At 46.6% G+C, this 22222-nt stretch overlaps 1 protein-coding gene across 4 annotated transcripts in view; it reads left to right on the top strand.

Moving 5' to 3' along the window:
• apaf1 (apoptotic peptidase activating factor 1) overlaps positions 1–22222 on the top strand; it is a 55074-nt gene that overhangs the window by 2992 nt on the left and 29860 nt on the right. For all 4 annotated transcript variants that reach the window (XM_086146408.1, XM_086146405.1, XM_086146406.1 and 1 more), the window contains exons 6-26: positions 266–378; positions 2139–2270; positions 2597–2835; positions 3055–3222; positions 4536–4667; positions 4752–4865; positions 5301–5485; positions 5602–5728; positions 6212–6337; positions 6480–6620; positions 6695–6820; positions 7603–7749; positions 7876–8004; positions 8773–8898; positions 8991–9110; positions 9191–9316; positions 14684–14812; positions 16137–16268; positions 16379–16504; positions 18374–18499; positions 20907–21053. In XM_086146408.1, coding sequence (XP_086002534.1) covers positions 266–378; positions 2139–2270; positions 2597–2835; positions 3055–3222; positions 4536–4667; positions 4752–4865; positions 5301–5485; positions 5602–5728; positions 6212–6337; positions 6480–6620; positions 6695–6820; positions 7603–7749; positions 7876–8004; positions 8773–8898; positions 8991–9110; positions 9191–9316; positions 14684–14812; positions 16137–16268; positions 16379–16504; positions 18374–18499; positions 20907–21053 — 2911 coding nt within the window. The remainder of the gene's footprint in view (positions 1–265; positions 379–2138; positions 2271–2596; positions 2836–3054; positions 3223–4535; positions 4668–4751; positions 4866–5300; positions 5486–5601; positions 5729–6211; positions 6338–6479; positions 6621–6694; positions 6821–7602; positions 7750–7875; positions 8005–8772; positions 8899–8990; positions 9111–9190; positions 9317–14683; positions 14813–16136; positions 16269–16378; positions 16505–18373; positions 18500–20906; positions 21054–22222) is intronic.

Here is a 22222-nt window from a genome sequence, read left to right as displayed (position 1 = left end):
CATTGAACAAGCTATCCCTTGTAGCATACAGTTAGCAACGCATTCCCTGCACAGCGGTTGTTGATGGTTGATAAAGTTTTCAATAAAAATCAATAAAAACGTGATTGGTTTTCACGAGAAATGAATCGCATCGGATAAAGCTAATCGATTTATTGGTCTTTTTTTGCCCTCCAAAGATAGGCTACTATTAGCGTCCACGTTTAGCATGTACGGTCGCATTTGTAAATGATCCGATTACCTTTCCGCGTTTGCTCCGCTTTTTCAGATCCCTGCTGATTCTCGACGACGTCTGGGACACAACGGTGCTGAAGGTCTTCGATATTCACTGTCGAATCCTTCTCACCACCAGAAACAGGAGTTTGACCGACGCCGTCGGCGGTACGTCCGTCGCTTTCTTTCTCACGCTTTAGACAAACACGGCAATACCTCGACCTGGGAGTTGAATCCGTCGGGTGACCGAGCTCGTCGCTCAGTTTGCTCGTATATCAAATTTAATTTCCCCGTTTGAATGAAATATTGAACTTACTGGCTACACACTCAATGCTACAATGTGTTGCTAAATGTTACCGTGCTACACTTTATAGCAAAACGTCATTTATTGACGGAGTGAAGCCGCTCCCCTTTTTAAAACCATCAAACCGTCGCCGACCTTCTTTTCGAATCAAACTTTTCCACCCAACCCTTTTCTCTGTATCCTCCTCTCTCGCCACCCCCATAAATCTTCCTCTAGACCAGTGGTTCTTAACCTGGGTTCGATCGAACCCCAGGGGTTCGGCGAGTCAGTCTCAGGGGTTCGGCGGAGGTCAAGACACACATCGGTGATGACATCACTGGCCGCAGGTGATCACGCTACATAGCTCGGCCTATCCGTGCTGCGGGGATTTTGGCGCGCTCGGTTGTAGTTACTTGTGACTGTCGTGATGGTACGTCATGTGATTTCTTTCTTAATATTTTAATCCCTTCATTCTAATTACGTCGGGCAAAAAAAGAAAGCGGTCGGAAGAACACGTACAATACGGATTCACATGTATGACGGAACGCAATTGGAATCGATGTCCTAACCGCATGATTTGCAAAGACAAGATGAGCAATTCTAGTCCAGCACCGGCAAAACTAAGGGAAGGCTTCCTTCAGCTGCATGGAGATGGGAACTACAAGAACATAGCGCTTGCTGAATTCAAGGTGAAGGAAGCCAGATTCGATAATAAGGCTACTCCGCCTGTTCTTTGTACCCATCGACGAAACGATCCTCCATCCAATAAAGAAGGGTTCGGTGAATGCGCATGTAAAACAGGTGGGGTTCAGTGCCTCCAACAAGGTTAAGAACCACTGGTCTAGACCTCCAATTCCAGCTTCCGTCAACCAATATATTCACCATCCTTCCTCGGTACACGACCCAACCGTCTCAGCCCGGCTTCTCCGACCTTCTCTCCAAAACATCTAACATGATGGACTCCTTCCTGATCCTATCCATCCTGGTCACTCCCAAAGAGAACCTCAACATCTTCATCTCTGCCACTTCCAGCTCTGCTAATTCTCTCATTTCGTTTTCTCTGCTTAAATTTCAAAAGGGTTGCGTGGCTTCGCGTCTTTGAGCGGTAAAGGTTGCCGATCCCTGATCCAGAGCGTACAGTATCTCTGGTCTCGCCACTGTCTCGTCTTGTACCTCATAGTAGCCAGACACTTTTCTCCACCCATTCCGACCTGCTTGAATCGTTTCTTGAAATCCTCCAACTTCTTGATCTCCACCCGGGTTCCTCTCGTTCACGCACATGTTCCATCTTGCTGCGACGAACCTTCATTCCTCTCCTTTCCAGAGCGTACCTCCACCTCTCTAGATGTTCCTTAACCCGTCCCCTGCTCTCGCTACAGATCACAATGTCATCCGCAAACACCAAATGTGTCCCTGCTCTCCTGCTTTCCGTGAGTTTCTCTGGGCTAGCTAGTGGCGGGCGTTGCGTCCAACTATTTTTTTAGGCGGCGGCGGCCGCTTCGGCTCTCCGCCGATTCAGATCCAGGCTCCGAGCGAAGGTTCCGCCGTAATCTCAATCTTACCGCCTGCGTCGGGTTCGACTCGACCGAAACCGCTTTGGAATTCGTCGCGCGCAAACGCGTAGCATGTTGCGTTTGTTCCGCAGGAGCGAAATACAAAGTGGAGGTGCAGAGCGGCCTGGAGGAGACCAAGGCGCTGGAGATCCTTGCGCAGTACACGAACAGCGCAGCCAATGGGCTTCCAGAGGAGGCTCGCAGCATCGTCAGAGAATGCAAAGGTGGGACCTTTTTATGCTTTTCATACCCGCTTGTGTCGACTAACCTCGATCCGCTTACCGTCATTTCCTGACTATTGAGCGCACCTCAGTATAAGCCGCACCCGCTAGCCAATCGCTATCTTGGGCTTCTTCACTAAAATCGCCAATTTCCCGGTCTTTTCATCGGCCCGATGTGACAGGGATAAATGTTTTAGCGGCGTGATGCTCGTTAGCCCCGTGTATTAGCCGCATCGTCGTTTCATGTGAAAAAAGTCGCGGCTTATCCGGAAATGACGCTAGATCATCGCTACTTTGGAGAAGGACTCTGAAGGTTGTACGTATCCCAGGCTCCCCGCTGGTGGTGTCCCTCATCGGGGCTCTTCTCAAAGAGAAGCCCAACCGCTGGGGCTACTATCTCCGTCAGCTGCAGCAGAAGCGGTTCAAGCGCATCCGGAGGTCCTCGTCGTACGACTACGACGCCCTGGACCAGGCCATGTCCGCCAGCATCGAGGTGCTGCCCGAGGACCACCGGGACCTCTACAAAGATCTGACCGTGTTTGAGAAGGACATCAAAATCCCCGCCAAGGTTTGTCGCGCCATCGGCCGTCACCGGTTCGAAAGTTGGGTGATTTCCGACCCGCCGACGGGGTCAGCGCGGACGTTCACGTCAACCACAAATCAGCCGGGCAAACAGCGTGAAGGCTAAAGAGGCTAATTGTAGCAACGTCTATCTGGAGACCCGAACCGTCGGAGGTCTTCGGAGGTCCGTGCAAAGACTCCCAGGTGACATCTTGGTGTCTCCCAGGTGCTGTCCATCCTGTGGGACCTGGAGCCGGAGGAGGTGGAGGACATCCTCGGGGAGTTTGTCAACAAGTCCCTTCTGTTCATGGACAGACACCACAAACCTTACCTGTACTACCTCCACGACCTCCAGCTGGACTTCCTGGCGGAGCAGAACTGCGCCCAGTTGGAGGTACGTCCACCGACGACCCCCCCGGGAAGAACGACCGCCGGGTCGATCGAGTTTATTCGGAGTTTAAACGCGTCATCGGTGCCTCTGCAAAGCGTGGCGTCTCCAGGTTCTCCTGTATCTGCGTGAGGTTCCTCAGGGTTCTCCGGGTTCCTCACAAAGTCCAAACACTCGCCATGAGGTTCACCGGAACGAATTTTCCAGGCGTGGGTGAACGGTTGTTTTTTGAATGACAGGGTGAATTGACATGTTTCTATATGATATGAATGAACGAGTGAGTCAGTCTCAGTTTGTCCCTCACATATAAATGAGAGGGTGAATGTTTATATACCGTAATTTCCGGACTATTGAGCGCACCTCACTATAAGCCGCACCGGCTAGTCCAGGGGTCGGCAACCCTTAACACCCAAAGAGCCATTTGGACCCGGTTTCCTTGGAAAAGAAAACACTGGGAGCCGCGATTACTTTTTGACTTCTAAAATAAAGGTACCACTGTATATATTGCTTTTTATTACCTTTACACTTTGTATAAACAAGTGTGTCGTGTGTTGCTTCTGAAACTCACAAAGTATTACAGAGAAAATTAAATTTTATTGATGTAATGAACTCATTTTGAGCTTTGGGCTTTCAGAGCGTGTAGCGGAGCCTCTTCCTGAATTTTAAAAATAAATCGGGAAAAAATCACTGTGTCAGTAAACAATAAAAAAGTAAGTATTTGCAAAATATCTTCATAAATATTTATTTTACCTAGTTTATGGGACTTGTGCTCCTGAACTTCTGCGCACAGCATCTGCAAATCGGGGCTTTACCGGCTTCCGCGAGTGTGACGTTATTTTGAGCGGCGAAAAATAATAATTTTATTTAATATTTCAAGATCACAATAATCTTCCAACTTAGAACTAAAAGTTAAAAATAGGAATTAACACAAATGAAATACACTTCAATTAAATATTTATAATTTCCCGAGCCGCAGTGTAAAGATGAAAGAGCCGCGGGTTGCTAACCCCTGTGCTAGCCGACCGCTATCTCGCTCTTCCTCCCGCGCGCTAAAACCGTCAAAGCCGTCGTCTTCGGTGTCGCAGTTGAACGGACTCCGAATTTCCCGCTCATTTCATCGGTCCGATGTGACGAGGATAAACGTTTCAGCGGCGTGAAGCTTGTTAGCGCCCCCCCCCCCCCCAAAAAAAAAGTCCATATATTAGCCGCAGTGTTGTTTATGTGAAAAAAGTCGTCCGGAAATTACGGTATCTACATGACTTGTGATTGGTCCCAAGTCTCCAGCCCCCCTCCGGTCCGGATAACGTTTTCCATTTCAGAGTCTCCACACCAAAATGGTCCGTCAGTACCAGCGGCACTACAGAGATGCTCCTCCCACCTCAGGGGATGAAGGTTGCCTCTACTGGATCCGATTCCTGACCTACCACATGGCCAAAGCCAACCTGTCTAAGGTGACCGACCGCGGATCACGAACGTAAGACTCGCAAAGAGAAGCCGAGAACTTCATCTCGCTTTCCCCTCCCGGACCCGTCCAGGAGCTCTACTCCCTCATGTTCTCTCTGGACTGGATCGCCACCAAGGCCCAGATGATGGGCCCGGCCCACCTGATCAACGACTACGTGGAATACGGACCCGTCGTGGACAAGGAGGTGAGCGGACGCCGGCGCCCGAGCGCTGGGATGCAGGCGGAGGAACATCCAGGGGGGTGGAGGTGCGACCTGGGGGAGGAGACAAGTAGAGGTTAGCGGAGGCGAGGTAGGGTACATGTGTGTGAAGGAGAAGAACCCAAGTGGAACGGTGAGGCGACGGGTGGAGATGGAGAAGGAGTTTAAGGGTCAACAGAGGGCGTGCTTGAAAACAGCCATGTTGCCTTTTTTGGAGACACTGAGGGCAAGACAAGAGGCAGAGACGGAGATGTGGAGGTTCTCTTCGGGATCCAGGAGGATCAGGAATGAGTCCATTAGAGGGAAAGCACGTGGTAGATGTTCCGGAGATGGAGATGGTTTAGCAAGGACGGGCGGCGCTAGCTAGAGGTGGGTACTTCTACATCATGATCGTTCTCCTCCATGGCGTCCCCTTCCCAGAACAGCGAAGTCCGCGGTCACTTCCAGGAGTTCCTCTCCCTGAACGGCCACCACCTGGAGCAGCGTCCCTTCCCGGACGTGGTGCAGCTGGCGCTGTCGCAGCCCCGGACCTCCGAGGTCTACAAGCAGGCCCTCCTGCGGGCGCGGGACCTCTCCGGCTCCGGGAAGCTCTACGTCGACTGGCTGTAAGCGGGGTTTGTCCACTTCCTGTCCTCGCAGAACTGATGGAGCCCAAAAAAAAAAAAAAAAAAAAAAAAAAGTCTCGCTCTGCTCTGCTCTGGTCTCGTTGCTTTCGCCAAAGAAACAAGAGCAGCGTGGAGAGCTTGTCCCGCCTGGTCATCCACCCGCACCAGGGCTCCATCTACTCCGCCTGCTTCTCCCACGACGGGACCAGGATCGCCTCCTGCGGCGCCAGCAGGAGCCTCAAGGTGGGAAAAGACCACGGGCTTTTTTTTAAAAAATTCACTCGTTCCGTGTCGCGAGGATCTCGTCCAGTCACTCGTTCACGCGTCACGCAGACGCGCGGACGTTCGCTCGCTCATTCGCGGGTTGAGAAAGACGCCAAGGTCCGTCCGAGTCCCGGGGAATTTGGTTTCCATGGAGACGAAAGAGAAACGTTGCATAATCCAGCGGGAACGCCAGAAGAGCTCCGTATATTAGAAATGTGTTACGGATGTTAGAGTTACTGTTTCCACTCGACACCTCGGCCCCCGCCGCCGCCGCCGCCGCCGCCCGCGTTCCTCTTGCATAACCAAACTCTCCGCTCCGACGCGAAACTCATCCGTAGCTTTTAATTTTTCGTCTTTTTTTTTTTTGTTTACATAACGTATCGACTCGACATCGCGGTCGTTTTGATAAAAATCACGATTTTTTTTGTTTTTGACCTTTCGCGTGTTTACGTTCTCGTCCAGGTGTTCAAAAGCACGTCGGGCGAGAAGCTGGTGGAGATCCCGGCCCACGACGACGAGGTGCTCTGCTGCGCCTTCTCGCCCGACGACCGTCTCCTAGCAACCTGCTCCAGCGACAGGAAGGTGAAGGTGAGCACGCCGCCGAAAAAAAATGACCAAGCCGGCCCCGAAGGTACGCGAAGATTCGTCGCCATTGCATCATCCGCTCGCTAAATTGGTTGAAATCTGTGTGTGTGTGTGTTTGTGTGTGTGTGTGTGTGTGTGATGTCAGGTGTGGAACGTGGAGCAGGCGGCGCTGCTGAGGGTCTTCGAGGAGGAACACGAGGAGCAGGTCAACCACTGCGAGTTCACCAACCTGTCGCGGCGCCTCCTCCTGGCCACCTGCTCCAACGACAAGATCATGAACGTCAAGGTGTGTGTGCGCGCACATGTGTGTGTGTGTGTGTGTGTGTGTATCCCTGAATGGTTTCCTTTCCCTCCCCGCAGCTGTGGAACCTCAACAAGCCGTCCTCCCAGAACACCATGTTCGGCCACTTCGAGGCCGTCAACCACTGTTGCTTCTCCCCCTCGGACGCCTTCCTGTCCACCGCCTCCAACGACGGCACCGTCAAGGTGACCCCGAAATAGCCCGAGTCACATGTTCATTCGCTCAGCCAATCGCGGGTGAGGGGCGGAGCCTATCCCGGCCGAGCAGGAAGCTCTCGATCTCACGCCATCCGGCCATTTATCGCGCAAAAACCCCGACTTCTACACAAAATGACTACACGTCGTCACATACGTGTACACGTTCATTCACAAGAAATATAAACTTACAAGCGTTCGGTCGCTTTCATACATTGTATAGAAACAGCCTTTCACCCTCTTATTCATTTGTCATATGGATGCATACGATGATTCACTCTGTCATCCATACGTTTTATAGAAAGAAGCAAGTATTCATTCTTTTATTCACACTTTTGGACAATTCACGGTCTCCGTTTAGGATCCAAAAAGTCGACTGAATGTTTAAAAAAAAAACCACGGCAAAAGTGCTCCAAAAATACAGATTAATTTATTATACATATAGTGCAAAACACATGTTCTCGCTCGACATTTGGAGAAAACTTTTTTTTTTTTTTTGCGAATCTTGTTAGATAAATCATGTCATATTTATATTTTTACATTTTCTTCACCCACGAAATGGATACTTTTCCACATAGGCAAAATAAACCATTCTTGATCCAAGGGTTTTAGCATACAAGATAAAAATTTGAGAGTTAATAAATGAAGACAGAACAGAGCAAAACAATAGCAAAAAAAATGTATCGTTTTTTTTAATTTATCGTATTTTATCATCGAATCGAAACCTTGTTAGCGGAACTGCTAACCTAGCTCCCAGCGCCTTCCGTACGCAGCTGTTTCAGGTGTCGTCCACCAACGAGTGGAAGACCATCAACGTGAGGGACCTGTGCACGGAGAGCGACGAAGAAGTGGCGGTGAAATGCAGCACGTGGACGGCGGACGGCAAACGCATCATCTGCGCCGCCGGGAACGCCGTCCTGGTGAGACGACAGCGGGGTCAATCGGCGTTTTCCGCTAACGCCGCTTTCATGCGTAAATTGCACGCGAACCAACGCGGAGGCTAGTAATCGGCGTTTTCGGACGTGTCTCGCCGCTTCGTCTCCCAGGTGCTGGACGTGGAGACGTCGGACCTGCTGCTGGAGATCCGGACCGGCCGCCTGAGCTTGGTGCAGTACTGCCACGCCTGTCCGACCAACGGCCTGCTGGCCATCGCGTTCTCCAACTACGCAGTGGAGGTACGCTAACGCCCCGCTACCATCTGGCCTATCAGACGCTTTCGGGGAACTTTTTCCCGGGCTGGGTCTTTTAACGGCTCCCATTGGTCGATGGGTGGAACTCTTAAGCACGCTTCTCGCGGACCGCAGTACGCCTTTTTTGTTTTTTAAACGCTACTGTAGCCGCCGCTCAGCTGTTTTCTTGGACCTCAAGTCGAAAAAACGTCGTCGCCATACGTTCGCACATACAGAGCATCGAAATAGCGTTACTTTTTTTTTGAAAGTGAGTTGAAAAGGAAAAAGTGATAGGAAGCGCAGTTGCATCAACAGCTTTACAGTGCATTTTCATTGAAGTGGATGAGTAAGCGAGGAAAGGGGCGGCGAAGAGGCCCGAGCTCTTCTGGCCCGCTTCTCCTCTGAGGGGTTTCCGGGGCTCACGATGTCCCGTGTCGACATCTTCTCGTCGTGGCAACTGGGCTTGAAGACGTTTCACCCTTCGGTTCTATTTGTCGAGGTTTACCGAACTGAAGAAGCTTCTCCGGTTAGGGTTGAAACGTCTGAAAAGCGCGGTTGCTAAGAGAAGAAGATTTTGACAAGAAGTCCGTAGCTAGCTAACGGCTAACGGGGTTCTTCTTACGATGAAGTGGTTATTATTCTATGAACGCTATCGCAGCTTCTTCTTCTTGTTCTTTGGTGGTGATCTTTGGTGGGAACTTTTGCGGGAATGTCCAACAGGCGGAGGCTACTTCCTGGATACCGTATTTACTTCCGTTTCTCTGTGCGCTCCAGCTTTGGGACCTGGAGGCCAATAAAAAGATGGCGGACTGCTGCGGTCACCTGAGTTGGGTCCAGCGAGTCCAGTTCTCCGCCGACGGCTCGCAGCTGCTCTCGTGCTCGGACGACCAAACCATCAGGGTGCGACGGGCGTCCGCCGAGCTCCGACGGTATGAGCTACCGACCCGCGGCTTCTTCGTCACCTCAACCTTTCCTTCCCCGTGCCGTCGCAGCTGTGGGAGACCAACAAGGTGCACACCACCTCGGCCATCTGCCTGAAGAGAGACACCGACGTGCTCTTCGCCGACGAGGCGATCATCGTGTCGGCCGCGGACAACCGCAACAGGCTGCAGGTGAGCCCGCGTTAGCCCGGCGCACGTTAGCTTTCCCGGTATCCTCGCGCTACGCGTGCTAACCGGCGCGTGGTTTCCAGGTGCGCGACGGCAGGACGGGATCGGTGCTGTTTCAGTCCGAGGAGGAAGCGTCCAGGATCCGGTCCACCTGTCTGTGCCGGCAACCCTTCGCCGTGGCGCTCGGCCGGGAGGACGGGACGGTGAAGGTACGGAACCACCGGGATCTCGCGGCGGTTTGAGGCTCGGGGTTTCCGTTCTGGGTCCGCCGCTCTTCTCGGTTTTACGTGGTTCAAATCGGCCCGGCTTCCTGGTTGAGCAAGATAAGACGTTAAAGTGTTGTGAAACGGCGTTCCGCCTTATTATCCGCCTGGTTTCGTGACGCCGCACATGCCTGGGCGTGCACAGCACTCCCGGGGTTCTAGTCTGTTCCTTCGCCGAGATCCGGAAAGGGTTCTTTTTAACGGCTCTTCCGCCGGTTCTTCCAAGCGAAGCCGAAGAACTGAACGTTCGCTGTTTGAGTCCGAAGTTGTGTCGCGAGTGAGATGGTTTCGCGGAGTCTCCATGTTCTCCCTGTGTTGGCGACGGGTTCCTCATTACATTTTTTTTTTACATTACATTGCATTTGGCAGACGCTTTTATCCAAAGCGACTTACAATAGAGGACATAGGGACTGCAAACACACTTGCAAATACACGATGCACAGGAAATATACAGAACAGTAAGCTTGGGTTAGTGAGTTTTTTTTTTTTTTTTTTTTTGGACAGAGACACACACACACACACACACTGCATAGCCTAACTTGCTGCCTAACCTGATCTGGGGCATCAGCGCAGTAAAAAGTCCTGAAAGAGAAACATTTTTACCTGTTTCTTGAAGGTTGAGAGAAATGATGCTCGTCTTGTTGCTTCCGGAAGTTTGTTCCACCACTGAGGTCGTAGAACTGAGAACAGTTTTGCCTGAGATCGCTTAGAGCGAGCAGAAGGTACTGCTGGTAGGTTTGTATTAGAGGAACGCAGCTCTCTGCCGGGAACATAAGGTCTTATCATTTGGTTCAGATATGCTGGACCTGTTCCTGAGGTGGTTTTGCATGCCAGGGTCAGGATCTTGTGCTTGATCCTGGCAGCTACTGGATGAACAGAGGTGTAACATGAGCCCTTTTGGGTTGAGTGAATACCAACCGTGCTGCAGCATTCTGAACCATCTGCAGTGGTTTTATCGCACAAGCAGGTCCTCCAGCTAGGAGGGAACTGCAGTAGTCCAGGCGGGAGTGTCCTCGGGTGTCCGGGTTCCGCCCACCGTCCAAACACATGCCGGAGGTTCATTGGACAAGTATCGAGATGTCGATATGAGCGAGACGGTGAATATGTGGCGGCTGAGATAGGCTCAACCCCTCGCTAATTCAGCTCATTAGTGAATTAATATTTATTCGTTTATCTTTTTTTTTTTTCTGCGACACAAATAACACGCAGCCGCGCAAATAACACCAGGCGCTTGATGCCGCCATCCAGCGCCGCCGGCCCCTCGAAGGTCCTGATGTGCAGCTCCTCCTGCTGGCAAGGAATTGAAAAGATAAAGATAAAAATAAAATTGAAAAAAAAAATTTTTTTTAATTTTTTATGGATTGATTTATTCTAAAAAAATAGAAAAAAAAATCAAGATAAAGTAATGCAGAAAGATTGATGTGTGTGTGTAAACAAAAATCACGCAAATCATGAAGATATGAAAAATATTTTGTTTATGCATCCATGCCATCAAACCTATGCAGGCGTCTGCTGATGAATAGTGGAACGTCAGAAAGTCAACATTTCTCGTAAAAAAAAAAAAAAAAAAAAATTTAGGGAATCGGTTGAGCGGTTGCCACGGAGACAACTCACGGTTGTACCTGCCTGCTGCGACGTGCACGTGCAGGGGTAGGAGTTGTTCAAAGCAGCTTGGTTGGAGTTCCAGTCTTCCTGCTGAGCCTGGTGGGAGATTCATTCATTCATTCATTCATTCATCTAAAACGCTTATCATTGGTTCCTCGGTGGCCTAACCCAGCTGTGATTGGGTGAGAGACGGCGTTCTTTATCCATATCATTATCAATTCTGATTCGGTTATTCTAATCAATTCCTTTTAGTCATGGACTTTTCACTGTAAACTCATGTAATTCGGCGTGAAACACCACACAGACCCGCTCTTGGGCGGATCCAATTTCAGAGGTTCCACACACACACACACACACACACACACACACACACACACACACCACATCAGAATCGGAATACTTTATTGATCCCCGAGGGGGAAATTACTTTTTGTTGAAAGCAGCTCCTGCTATAGTCAAGTGGGGAAGAATCAAAATAAAGAATAAAAATAGCAAATAATAAAAAGAACAGTAAAGAACAAAAGAAATAAATAAAAATAAAGTTAAAGGTATGTAAAAAAAAAAAAATAGAAAAAAATGTGCTACGTATCTACATATTTAAAAGTACATGTATATTAGTACATGTAGTCATTTTGTGTATAAGTAGGGGTTTTTGTACCATTAAAACATTTATTGCACAGAAAAGCAATGGAGCTTTTGCACATATGGCGCTCCAATGGCGCTCCGTGGTGCTAAAACCTGTACCTGACCAGCAGGTCGCGGAGTGGCTCGTCCATTAGCATCGTCACACGTTAATTTGAAGCGACTGAAAATTCCCTTTGAAAAAAAAAAAAAAGAACGACACGTCGATGCATTTCACCGCCGCGAGACTTTGCCGGGGCGCAACGCTCCGAGCCGCCAGCAGGGGGAGCCCCGATGTCGGCTAAACACCCCCCGTCTTCATCACTTCTCCGGCGCGGGTTTTGTAAGAGGTTTAACAGCGAGTGAGTGTGTGAGCGAGCGAGCAACACATCTCAGCTTTAGGTAAAATGTGAAGGAGGGTCGCCGTCAATCACAGGACGGAGGCGTGCAGCCATTCACGCGTCACATGAAGACACGCCGGGCGAAAGAAAACGATCGATTCAAAGATACGACGCGACGCGCGAGTCGATGCGGTTAAGTCGCGTAATCGATTTTTGAATACAAAAGAAATCAGGGTTTTTTTTTTTCCCCCGGATGATTAAGTTTTAATGTTCGATTTGGATCCTGGCTTGAACAAAATATTAAAAATAAAAAAAAAAGATGCGACACGGCGGAGGAACGAAGCACCTGGTGGCCAAAGCAAAATAAAAAGGTGGATATCTGGGAACTTTTTTGGTTTTTAAGATGTTCCGGTGAGGCGTCAACCGGAAGAGACTTACGCCGTTTGTAAAAAATGCTATGCAAAAATAAAATACTTATAATTACCCAGCTAAGCTAATGTTAGCCGAAGCTAACGGCGGAAAAAAAAAATCCAAATATCAACACGTCCATGAGAAAGTTGCCAAAGTCAAATGGTGGGATCTCCAGTGAACCTCCACCGGGTTCTTGCACCGTGGCAGGAACCCCATGCAGACCTTCTCGCTGTGCGGCCGAAGCGCTAACCGCTGCGATAACGCACAGCTAATTCTTCTTTTGTGGCAACTGGACTTGGATTTCTTCTCTAGAAGACGTCTCACTTCTCTTCCGAGAGGCTTCTTCACTTCTAATGGGCTGTGGGGAGTTTCTGAATTCACCCGAGCGGGTCGGGGTCATGGTACGCTAAGAGTTCATCGGCAGAAGCTAGGTCAAAGGGCGTTGCTATGCTAATGCGGCGTTAGGTGGTGGCAAAGGTGCAACTTTTGGGGGATTTACCTGGATTAGACCTGTTGGATCCCACGGACTGAAGCAACTGTGGGCCTTTTCTGGTGTTCGGAGGGTCCAGATAGGCTTACCTGTCTTGGTATTGATCCCGTAATGTTAGCAAAATGTTAGCAAAAGGTTGCACCTGAGGCTCCCCTCCTCTGCTCGGAGACATTTTTTCAGTTTTATAACTCCGCACAGGCCATTAGAACTGAAGAGGCCTTTGGGGGAAATGAAGACCCGGATGACCGGGAACCTCACGAATTATTGTGGTCAGGTTATAGCTGACTTCAACATCGTCACTGGGATTAATGAACGCAAAGCTGAGTGTCGGACGATCAAATAATAATGATTCATAAAAGGCAAGAAAAGATTGGTCAAATCAAGGCTTCCTCAGAGGGGAAATATTTTCCCAAAAATCCAAAAATCTCTGTTTCTTTGTGTGTGTGTGTGAGTGTGTGTGAAATCAGTTTTCAATGTGGTTCATCTTTAAATATAGAAATAATATTTGTGCTAAATCGGTGAGGAAGCCGAGCACAGATGGCGACGTCAAAGGGAGCCATCGGGATTTATGGATTTAATCGAAAAATTAAAATTGAATATTGCTTCAGATTATTTATATTTAGTGTTTCTGTGGTATAAGAGTTATGGACTGCCATGGACTGTACCATCTGTGGGGCGGGGGGGGGGCAGGGTCTCATTGTGTTTTTATTTCTTCACACAAAGTCCTTGCTTATTTCAAACTCATAATTTTTTATGATTTATATTTCATTTCACATCCTGGAAAAACAGTCAAGTCGAGTCGAGTGTTATTTATACAGAGCAATGATCTATTATTTATATCTATCTATTATTATTCTTATTTTTTTATTATAATTATTTTAATGTATCTATTTATTTCATTTGTATTATTTATTTTATTTGTATTATTTATTTTATTTACTTTTTTATTTTATTTATCTGTTAAAAATAGATAGATAAAAAATAAAATAAAATCCTGCATCCCAGTCGCATGCTACATATTTTTGTTTATTTTTGTCTGTTTATGTTCCTATCCTTCTTGTGTATTTTCCCCCTTGCTGTTTATTTATCCATTATTATTATTATTATTATTATTATTTTAATGATTATTATTTTATTTATTTATTTTATTTTATTTATCTGTTAAAATTGAATAAATAGAAAATAAGAATAAAATCACGCATCCCAGTCGCATCCTATGTATTTTTCTTTATTGTCTATTTTCGCCCTTGCTATTTATTTATATATTTATTATTATTATTTTCATTATTGTTATTTTATTTATTTATTTTATTTTTCATGATTTATTTCATGTAATTTTTTTGTTTTATTTAGCTGTTACGCAAAAGAATTTGCCCCATGGGGATCGAAAAAAATTTCTTTTTCGGACTTCACAATTGAAAAAATCTACACTGCTCAAAAAAATAAAGGGAACACTTAAAAAACACATCCTAGATCTAAATGAATGAAATATTCTTATGAAATACTTTGCTCTTTACACAGTTGAATGTGCTGACAACAAAATCACACAAAAATGATCAATGGAAATCAATTGTATCAACCCATGGAGGTCTGGATTAGGAATCACACTCCAAATTAAAGTGTAAAAACAAACTCCAGGCTGATCCAACTTTGACGTAATGTCCTTAAAACAAGTCAAAATGAATCTGTGTTGCTTCCTGAGTGGACACTATGATTTCACACAAGTGTGATTGACTTGGAGTTACATTGTGTTGTTCAAGTGTTCCCTTTATTTTTTTGAGCAGTATATTTACGTTCTTTTACACGCTCTTGTTCCTTAACCTTCTCCGCGACTCTCCGTTCCAGGTGTTGGAGATGCCTTCCGGGAAGCTCCTGGCCGACCTGCAGGGTCACACCAAGACGGTCGTCCACTGCCGCTTCGGCGGCGGCGGCGGCCAGACGCTCGTCACGTCCTCCGAAGACGCCACCATCAGGGTGGGCGCATCTTCTCCGACCTTCTCACGCCTCTATTCACCTTCCCCTTCTCGTCTCTTCGACAGCTTCATCTCCCATCGCTCTTGTGTTGACCAACCGCTTTGTGGGCGTCACGCTCCGTCGCGCCCCAGAACCGTTCATGCTCCGTCGCTTTTTCTTCCCCCTCCCGCCCGACGGCGCCTATTTTCCCGCCGCTCAAACGCCCGCCTTTTTTTTTTGACGTTATTTAGACGTTAGCGCTGCCGGGCGGTGAATGTAAAGCGACCCGACGCTAGCGGTGATGGATGCTAACCTTTAGGACCCCCGACAGGCTCCATCCAGCAGGAGAAAGAGAGCAGGGTAGGATTGATGGGACGATCCGATGGCTTTGTCTGCTCATTTGACTAAAACCAGGAGTTACGAGCGGAGAGAATAAAAGCGAAAGATGCTTTTATTCAGTGCCGTTCGGCTACACGCGCGGCGGAAATGTCAAGTCGGATTTTATTTACGCAGAGCAGGTCTGGACCGCGTTCTTTGAGATGTTCTACAGAACCTCCCCTGCAGCTCCAGAACACGATAGTCGATGTTCGGAGAGTTGAATGCGATGGCGGCTTAGCGGTTAGCGCTGCTAGCCTCGCTGCCAAAACATCGAGATTTAACGTCAATTTCTCCGCATGTTCAGACGAACGGAAAAGACGTTGTTCCGTCTCGATCTATAATCTCATTAATTATTATTTCCGCTCTTCCTATCAGCACATCAGAAGCACTGCGGACAGAAAAGTAGGAATTTCACTGTGCAGAGAATCAGGTTTTTACGCCGCACACGCGTTAATAAACACTTTGAATCTTGAATTCCCAATCCCACCGTGACGTCGAATGAACAAAACTATAATAATAAAGTGCAAATGAGCACTTGCACGTTAAACCGTGAACATTAAACTATGAGGTGTGAGGTTCAACGTGCACGCAGACACAAACTGAGGGCGCGAAAGAGGGTTTTGTTTTTGTAAACAGTTTATTGCAAAGGGTAGGAGGAAGTGTGTGATGCAACAGTAGCGTGATGGTTTTCTCTGTGCAAAGTAGCACCAAAAAAAAAAGTGGTCCGGTTTTAGAGTCCAGTAGAAGATCTCCATGTTCCTCAGAGGTTCCTCAGGGGTTCCTCAGGGTTCTTCGGGTTCCTCTCAGTCCAAACACATGCAGGAGGTTCAATGGAGACCCTGCATTGTCCAGATGCATGGGTGAAAGAATGAGTGGTTGTGTGTAACCATATGATGCTGATGGTGGCGTGTGTGTGTGTGTGTGTGTGTGTGTGTGTGTGTGTGTGTGTGTGTGCCCCCCCCTGCAGGTGTGGAGGTGGCAGTCGGGTGACTGCAAAGTGCTGCGGGGTCACAGGGAGACCATCAGGTGCTTCTCCTTCCTCACCAGTTCGCCAGCCGACACGCGACTCCTGTCCTGGTCCTTCGACGGCACCGTCAAGGTGATGCCCACGCGTGCAGAACACGCCAGCAAACACACACACACACACACACACACACACACACACACACACACACACACTCAACACGTTTCCTGTCGCCGAACTACAAGGTGTGGGACACGGAGAGCGGAGAGAAACTGCAGGACATCGAGGCTCACCGGGGAGCCGTCCTGTCCTGTCACGTCTCGCCAGACGGACGTTTCTTCACCACCACCTCTGCTGACAAGACAGCTAAGGTTACACACACACACACACACACACACACACACACACACATAAACACACACGCGGCATCTGGATGTGACGCCAACAACGGCGCGACCTTTGGCGCATCAGATTCCTCCCTCACAAAGCGATTACTGACGGTTCAGAAACACACCAGTGTGTGTGTGTGTGTGTGTGTGTTATATAAATACATTCATTTAATTTGTTCCAGAAGTGGGCTTTTTTTCTTCAAATTTTAAAATGATTTTTTTAAAAATAACAGAAAACGGATGAATTCATCCCAACCGGCCAAAAAGTCACAAAATAAGGATATTAATGAAGAAATTCCCTGCAAAAGAAGGAGATCAATAATGTAAGATCCATCAAAAAGAAAAACTATGGTTATTTTAAAGCTACTTTCTTAGGACCGATGATTATTAGAAAAAAAAAAAAGACACAAAATAAGCACAAAGCTATAAAATGTTGCGTACGAGGGCCGCCGCAAGCTGCGAGGCGTTTTTCAAGGTGAGAGCGGCGAGCGGCGCCAATTAAGAAGACGCGGCGGCGGCGTGAAGTGTATTCAAAGTTGCGGGAGCCGGCTTGTTCACATACCGTGCCCATTTCCAATTTAAATTTTCTCGCTCTTGTATTCTAGAATTTTTTTTTCTCCCTTATTTCAAGGATAAAATTAACTGGAGTCACGCTTCAAAAAACCGGTATATAAAATGAGTGTTATCTCAAGGGGCCGCTGTTTATCAACGTATATCTGGGAAACGTCCAGCCAACCAGGATACATAAGAATTAATTTCAATGCAATGCAAAAAAAAAAAAAAAATCAATCTTTCTGATTCTCTTGTGTGTTTATCTCATTTTTAAAATATTCCTGTTATTATTTTTTTTTTTTTTGTGAATTTCACACAGATTTTTTACAAATTTTTATCTTGTTTTTTTTTTTTTTTAATTTTTGCAAATGGCACCTTTTTTTTTTTTTTTTTTTTTATACACATCTCTTGTAAATATGTTGGCAAACATATAATTGAGATTTTTTTTTTTTTTTTTTTAATCCCGCGGGAATCCGACCGGGGTCCGTTTCACGCTGAGAGGCGAAAAACGCCAAACTGCTGCACAATTGGGGAAAGAGATTAGCGCAGACCTTTGCTAAAGAAGCGCCGCTCCGAATCTATAAACAGCCGAGTTCCACCGCAGAACGTTCTGTGTCCGGACTTATGAGTCAACCCTTTTTTTTTTTCTTCTAAACGTGACATGGGTTTTATATTTGCGCACCCGTACATTTTGGTCGCTAACCTCCCCACCTCGCCGTTTGCCCGCTCGCCACTTCCCGGCACCGCCGCGCTTAACTTTGTCCTGACTTTCACGGACTCCGTGGGCCGCTTTTCTCCTCGCCGCCTCGGAAATGATTGCTTTTCCCGACCTCGCCGTCCGCGGAGAAGCTAACCGCACCTAATCGGCCGCGGGTCATCCGGCGATTGGCGGTTTCACATCCAAGTCAGGAAGGACGAATAAAAAAAAAAAAAAAACGTTGGCGCTTCCTGTGGAACGCCGGCTAAAGGTGCCGAACTGGCGGATCGTTGCGGCGAGAATGTCGGCTTTACGGATTTAGCAAAGAGGATAATTGAGTCGGTCGTCGCGCCCGAGAGTTGGAAAACACGCGCTTCCCGTCGTTACCATGCATCGGGAGGTCGCCACGGAAACAAGGAGGTGTCTCACTTGACCTCCACCCTGACCTTCGAACGTGCGCGCGGGCACAGCTAGCCGCCCGGCTAACGACGAGCCGTGTTGTTTTTCTGCGAAATCTAGAACGAGGGGGCGGATTGAAAATAATCTGGAGACGAATCGGTTGTTAATGAAGTTTTGTTTTTTTTTTTTTTTTTTTTCTCCAGCTGTGGCTGTGCGAGTCCTGGCGCTGCGTCGCCACGCTGAGCGGCCACCAGGACTGCGTCCGGAGCTGCCGCTTCTCCTGGGACGGCGGGCGGCTGGCGACGGGGGACGACGGCGGCGAGATTCGGGTGCGTAACAGGAAACCAGACGCCGTTTTTTCTTTTCTTTTGCCCGATAAGGAATCCAACCCTCATTAGCCGCCGCTAACCTGATCAGGGAGGGATTTCAGGGACACGTGGGAGAAAAGGAGGATTAATGGAGTTAATTTGTGTCAAATGTTTTAATAATTACTGCTTTTTTTTCTGCCGCTCAATGAATCCAACTATCACAATCGGAGGCTCGCTATCTTCGCCGCTCATTCATTCATTCGTTAGCGACAGCGCTTAGCCTGCATACGATCCTTGCCGCGATTGGATCCATCACAGGGACACGAATGGGGACGTGCAAACGTTCACCCTTTTATTCAAAGATCATGTAGACGTGCAAACGTTCACCCTTTTATTCAAAGATCATGTAGACGTGCAAACGTTCACCCTTTTATTCAAAGATCATGTAGACGTGCAAATGTTCACCCTTTTATTCAAAGATCATGTAGACGTGCAAATGTTCAGTCATCATGTAGAGACGCTAACAGTGGCCCTGTCGTTCACGTGTCAAATATAAACAATGATTCGCAAACAATGAAGGAACAAGTTCATATTTTTCCTTTGTTTTAGTGTAAAGGTGGTAAATTATAAAAATCTTTATATGTAATGAACCGTTCCTCTAAAAAATACATGACGAATTTATCAAAAAGGAATATTGAATAAAAGAATTGATGAAATGACACCCTGAAAATATTGTTGAGTTAATAAAAGAGAAAATTTAGTCACTGTGGGAAATTTACCACTAGAATTTATTAGAAAATGGATTGGTAGCATGTATAAGAGGAGGTATAAAGTGTACAAGGCTATTCTGGTTAAAAATCAATCTCTTTCATTTTACTTGTTTTTTGGTTTTTTTTTCGATCGTTTTTTCTGCTTTTTATAGAAATAAGAAAAAAGATAATTTTAACAAAATCACCAGACGTTTTTTTTCATTAAAAAGTCTTTTTGTTTTCAAATTTTGAAGCAAAAAATACATCTCAAAGTTCCTTTTACATTTTTCCTTGCCCATTTTTTTTTGTTTGTTTATAGAAATAAGAAAAAAGATAATTTTAACAAAGTCACCAGACGTTTTTTTTTCATCAAAAAGTCTTTTTGTTTTCAAATTTTGAAGCAAAAAAATACATCTCAAAGTTCCTTTTACATTTTTCCTTGCCCATTTTTTTTTTGTTTGTTTATAGAAATAAGAAAAAAGATAATTTTAACAAAGTCACCAGACGTTTTTTTTTCATCAAAAAGTCTTTTTGTTTTCAAATTTTGAAGCAAAAAATACATCTCAAAGTTCCTTTTACATTTTTCCTTGCCCATTTTTTTTTTTGTTTATAGAAATAAGAAAAAAGATAATTTTAACAAAGTCACCAGATGTTTTTTTTTCATCAAAAAGTCTTTTTGTTTTCAAATTTTGTAGCAAAAAAATACATCTCAAAGTTCCTTTTACATTTTTCCTTGCCCATTTTTTTTTTTTTTTGTTTAAAACCCCCAAGATGCTGTTAAGAAAAACCGCGCGATCCGCACGAACACAAAGATTTGATTTTTGGGCCACAAAATATTATTCCGAGGGCCAAAACCTGGAATCCGTACGAGAATCCTCCCTCGCACCCGCCGCCGAAGGCCTCGGAAAACACACTTAACTGTGGAGTTTTAGTCCGCGTCCCATCAACCTGTCCGTCATTTAGATGAAGCGCTTGTTAATACGGCGTGGCTGCTGCGGCTCGGAGGGGGGGATGAAGCCGGCGGTGGGCGGAGGGGGGATGAAAGGGAGGAGGCCGAGCCGAGGGAGACGAGGAGACGTCTGAGAAGAGAGGATGAAGAGATCAGAGGGAGGAGGAGATATCTGACAGGGGGAGGTAAAGGAGAGGAAGAGCGCTGCTAAATTGGAGTGTGTGTGTGTGTGTGTGTGTGCAGAAATGCGTGCACGCCCACTGTGCATGGAGAAAGTAAACAAAAGTTAGATGTGTAAAAGTAATTCACGTCTGCAGGGCGGTGGGTGGCGCCCTCTAGTGGCCGGGAGGGGAACTGCACCCCCCCGTCGTCTGTGCATTGTAACGCAGAATCCATCAGATTCCATTCTATAAAACGGCGATGAAATCTGGCCTCTGTTTCCATGGAAACAGACGTGAGTCACTCAGCCCGGACCGTGCCCGAGTGTTAAATATAGCCGCACGTATGATGTGTCACTGTGGAACGTATACGGCGTGTGAGCGGTTGCGTAACAGCCGCCGCCGCGGACGTCACGTACAACGTCACATTTTTAGATTAGCATCTGCGCAAGTGATTTATTTTATTTTTTTGAAATTACCAGCACAAATAAACATAGTATCGCATGCAGGAAGGTGATTATTTAGATTTTTTTAATTTGTATCTTTAATGTTTTCCTTCTTATGTGTGACAGATCTGGAGTGTAAAGGACGGCTGTTTGTTGAAGATTTGCTCCAGAGAGGGCAAAGACGGCATGGACTCGCTCCACGGCGGCTGGGTCACCGACCTCCACTTCTCCCCGGACGACTCTCTCCTGGTGTCCACCGGGGGCTACGTCAAGGTTTGTCCACAGTTCGGGATGTGCACGGATATGGTACGATGGGAAAAGACCATAATAAGCGGTTAGCGCGGGGCTGTCAAACCAAAATACACAGCGGGCCAAATATATTCAAAAACTGGGACAAAGTCGCGGGCAAACATTGATATTTCTAGAAAAAAAAATCTTTGATATTTTTGGTTATAAAACCGAATATGGAACAAGCAAAGCTTGAAATGATACAATAATTAACTATGAAACCAAACGTCTTTGCATCTCTTTGAGTCCTTGTACTCGTCGGCGTTTCGGTTCATAGTGCTACTTGATTCGAGCCTCATCGGCTCCACATGCAAGACAAACAGTCTTTTACAGACGTAAACAAATATTCTGCCTCCCACCTGTGCAGAAAGAAAGCTCCTGTTTTCACACTTGAGGGTGTCGATGGGTTCCGTTGTGATTTTCGTAGCGAAACACCAGCAGAGCGTTCTCGGTATGGTGTCGCGGACCAAATATATTTACGCTGTCGGCCCGAATTTGGACCGCAAGCCGGAGTTTGGCACCTGAGTTAGCGCTTCGGCCTCACAGCCAGAAGGTCCCTGGTTGGATCCTGTGTCTACGCGGGGTTCCTCGGGGTTCTCCGGGTTCCTCCCACAGCAGGAGGTTCAGTGGAGACCCTGAATGGTCCAGATGTCTGAATGCGAGGATCAGTAGTCGTATGTCTTTAAATGACGTGTGAATGGCTGAGGGTTGAACGTCTGCGTTCCACAGATGAACGGTTTATCTACAGATGTTGGAGTCAAGAATCTCCACTCTGTTCTTCACTTTTTCACTTTATTTGGATTGTATTTTTGTTTTTGTTTGAGCCTTATTTTGGTGTTATTTTTATTTGATTCTTATTTTGATCTTTGTATTTAATTGTGATTTGATATTTTTGTCATTTTTATTTTGATCTGATTCTTGTTTTAATCTTATTTTTATTTGATTCTTTTTTGATTTTATTTTTATTTGATCCTTTTCAATCTTATTTTTATTTTGATTCTCATTATCTTTTTTTATTTTGATTTGATTCTTATTTTGATTTTATTTTGATCTGATCTTATTTTTTATTTCGATTTGATTCTTATTTTGATCTTTTTATTTAATTTTAATTTGATCTTTTTTTTTTTTAGTCTTACTTTGATCTTATTTTTGTT

Source organism: Fistularia commersonii, chromosome 5 (assembly GCF_037954325.1).
Source record: "Fistularia commersonii isolate RoL2024-O1a breed Wild chromosome 5, RoL_Fcom_v1.0, whole genome shotgun sequence".
Classification (NCBI taxonomy): Eukaryota; Metazoa; Chordata; class Actinopteri; order Syngnathiformes; family Fistulariidae; genus Fistularia; species Fistularia commersonii.
Note: the sequence above shows the minus strand (reverse complement) of the source record. Positions and strands in the feature narration are given on the sequence as shown.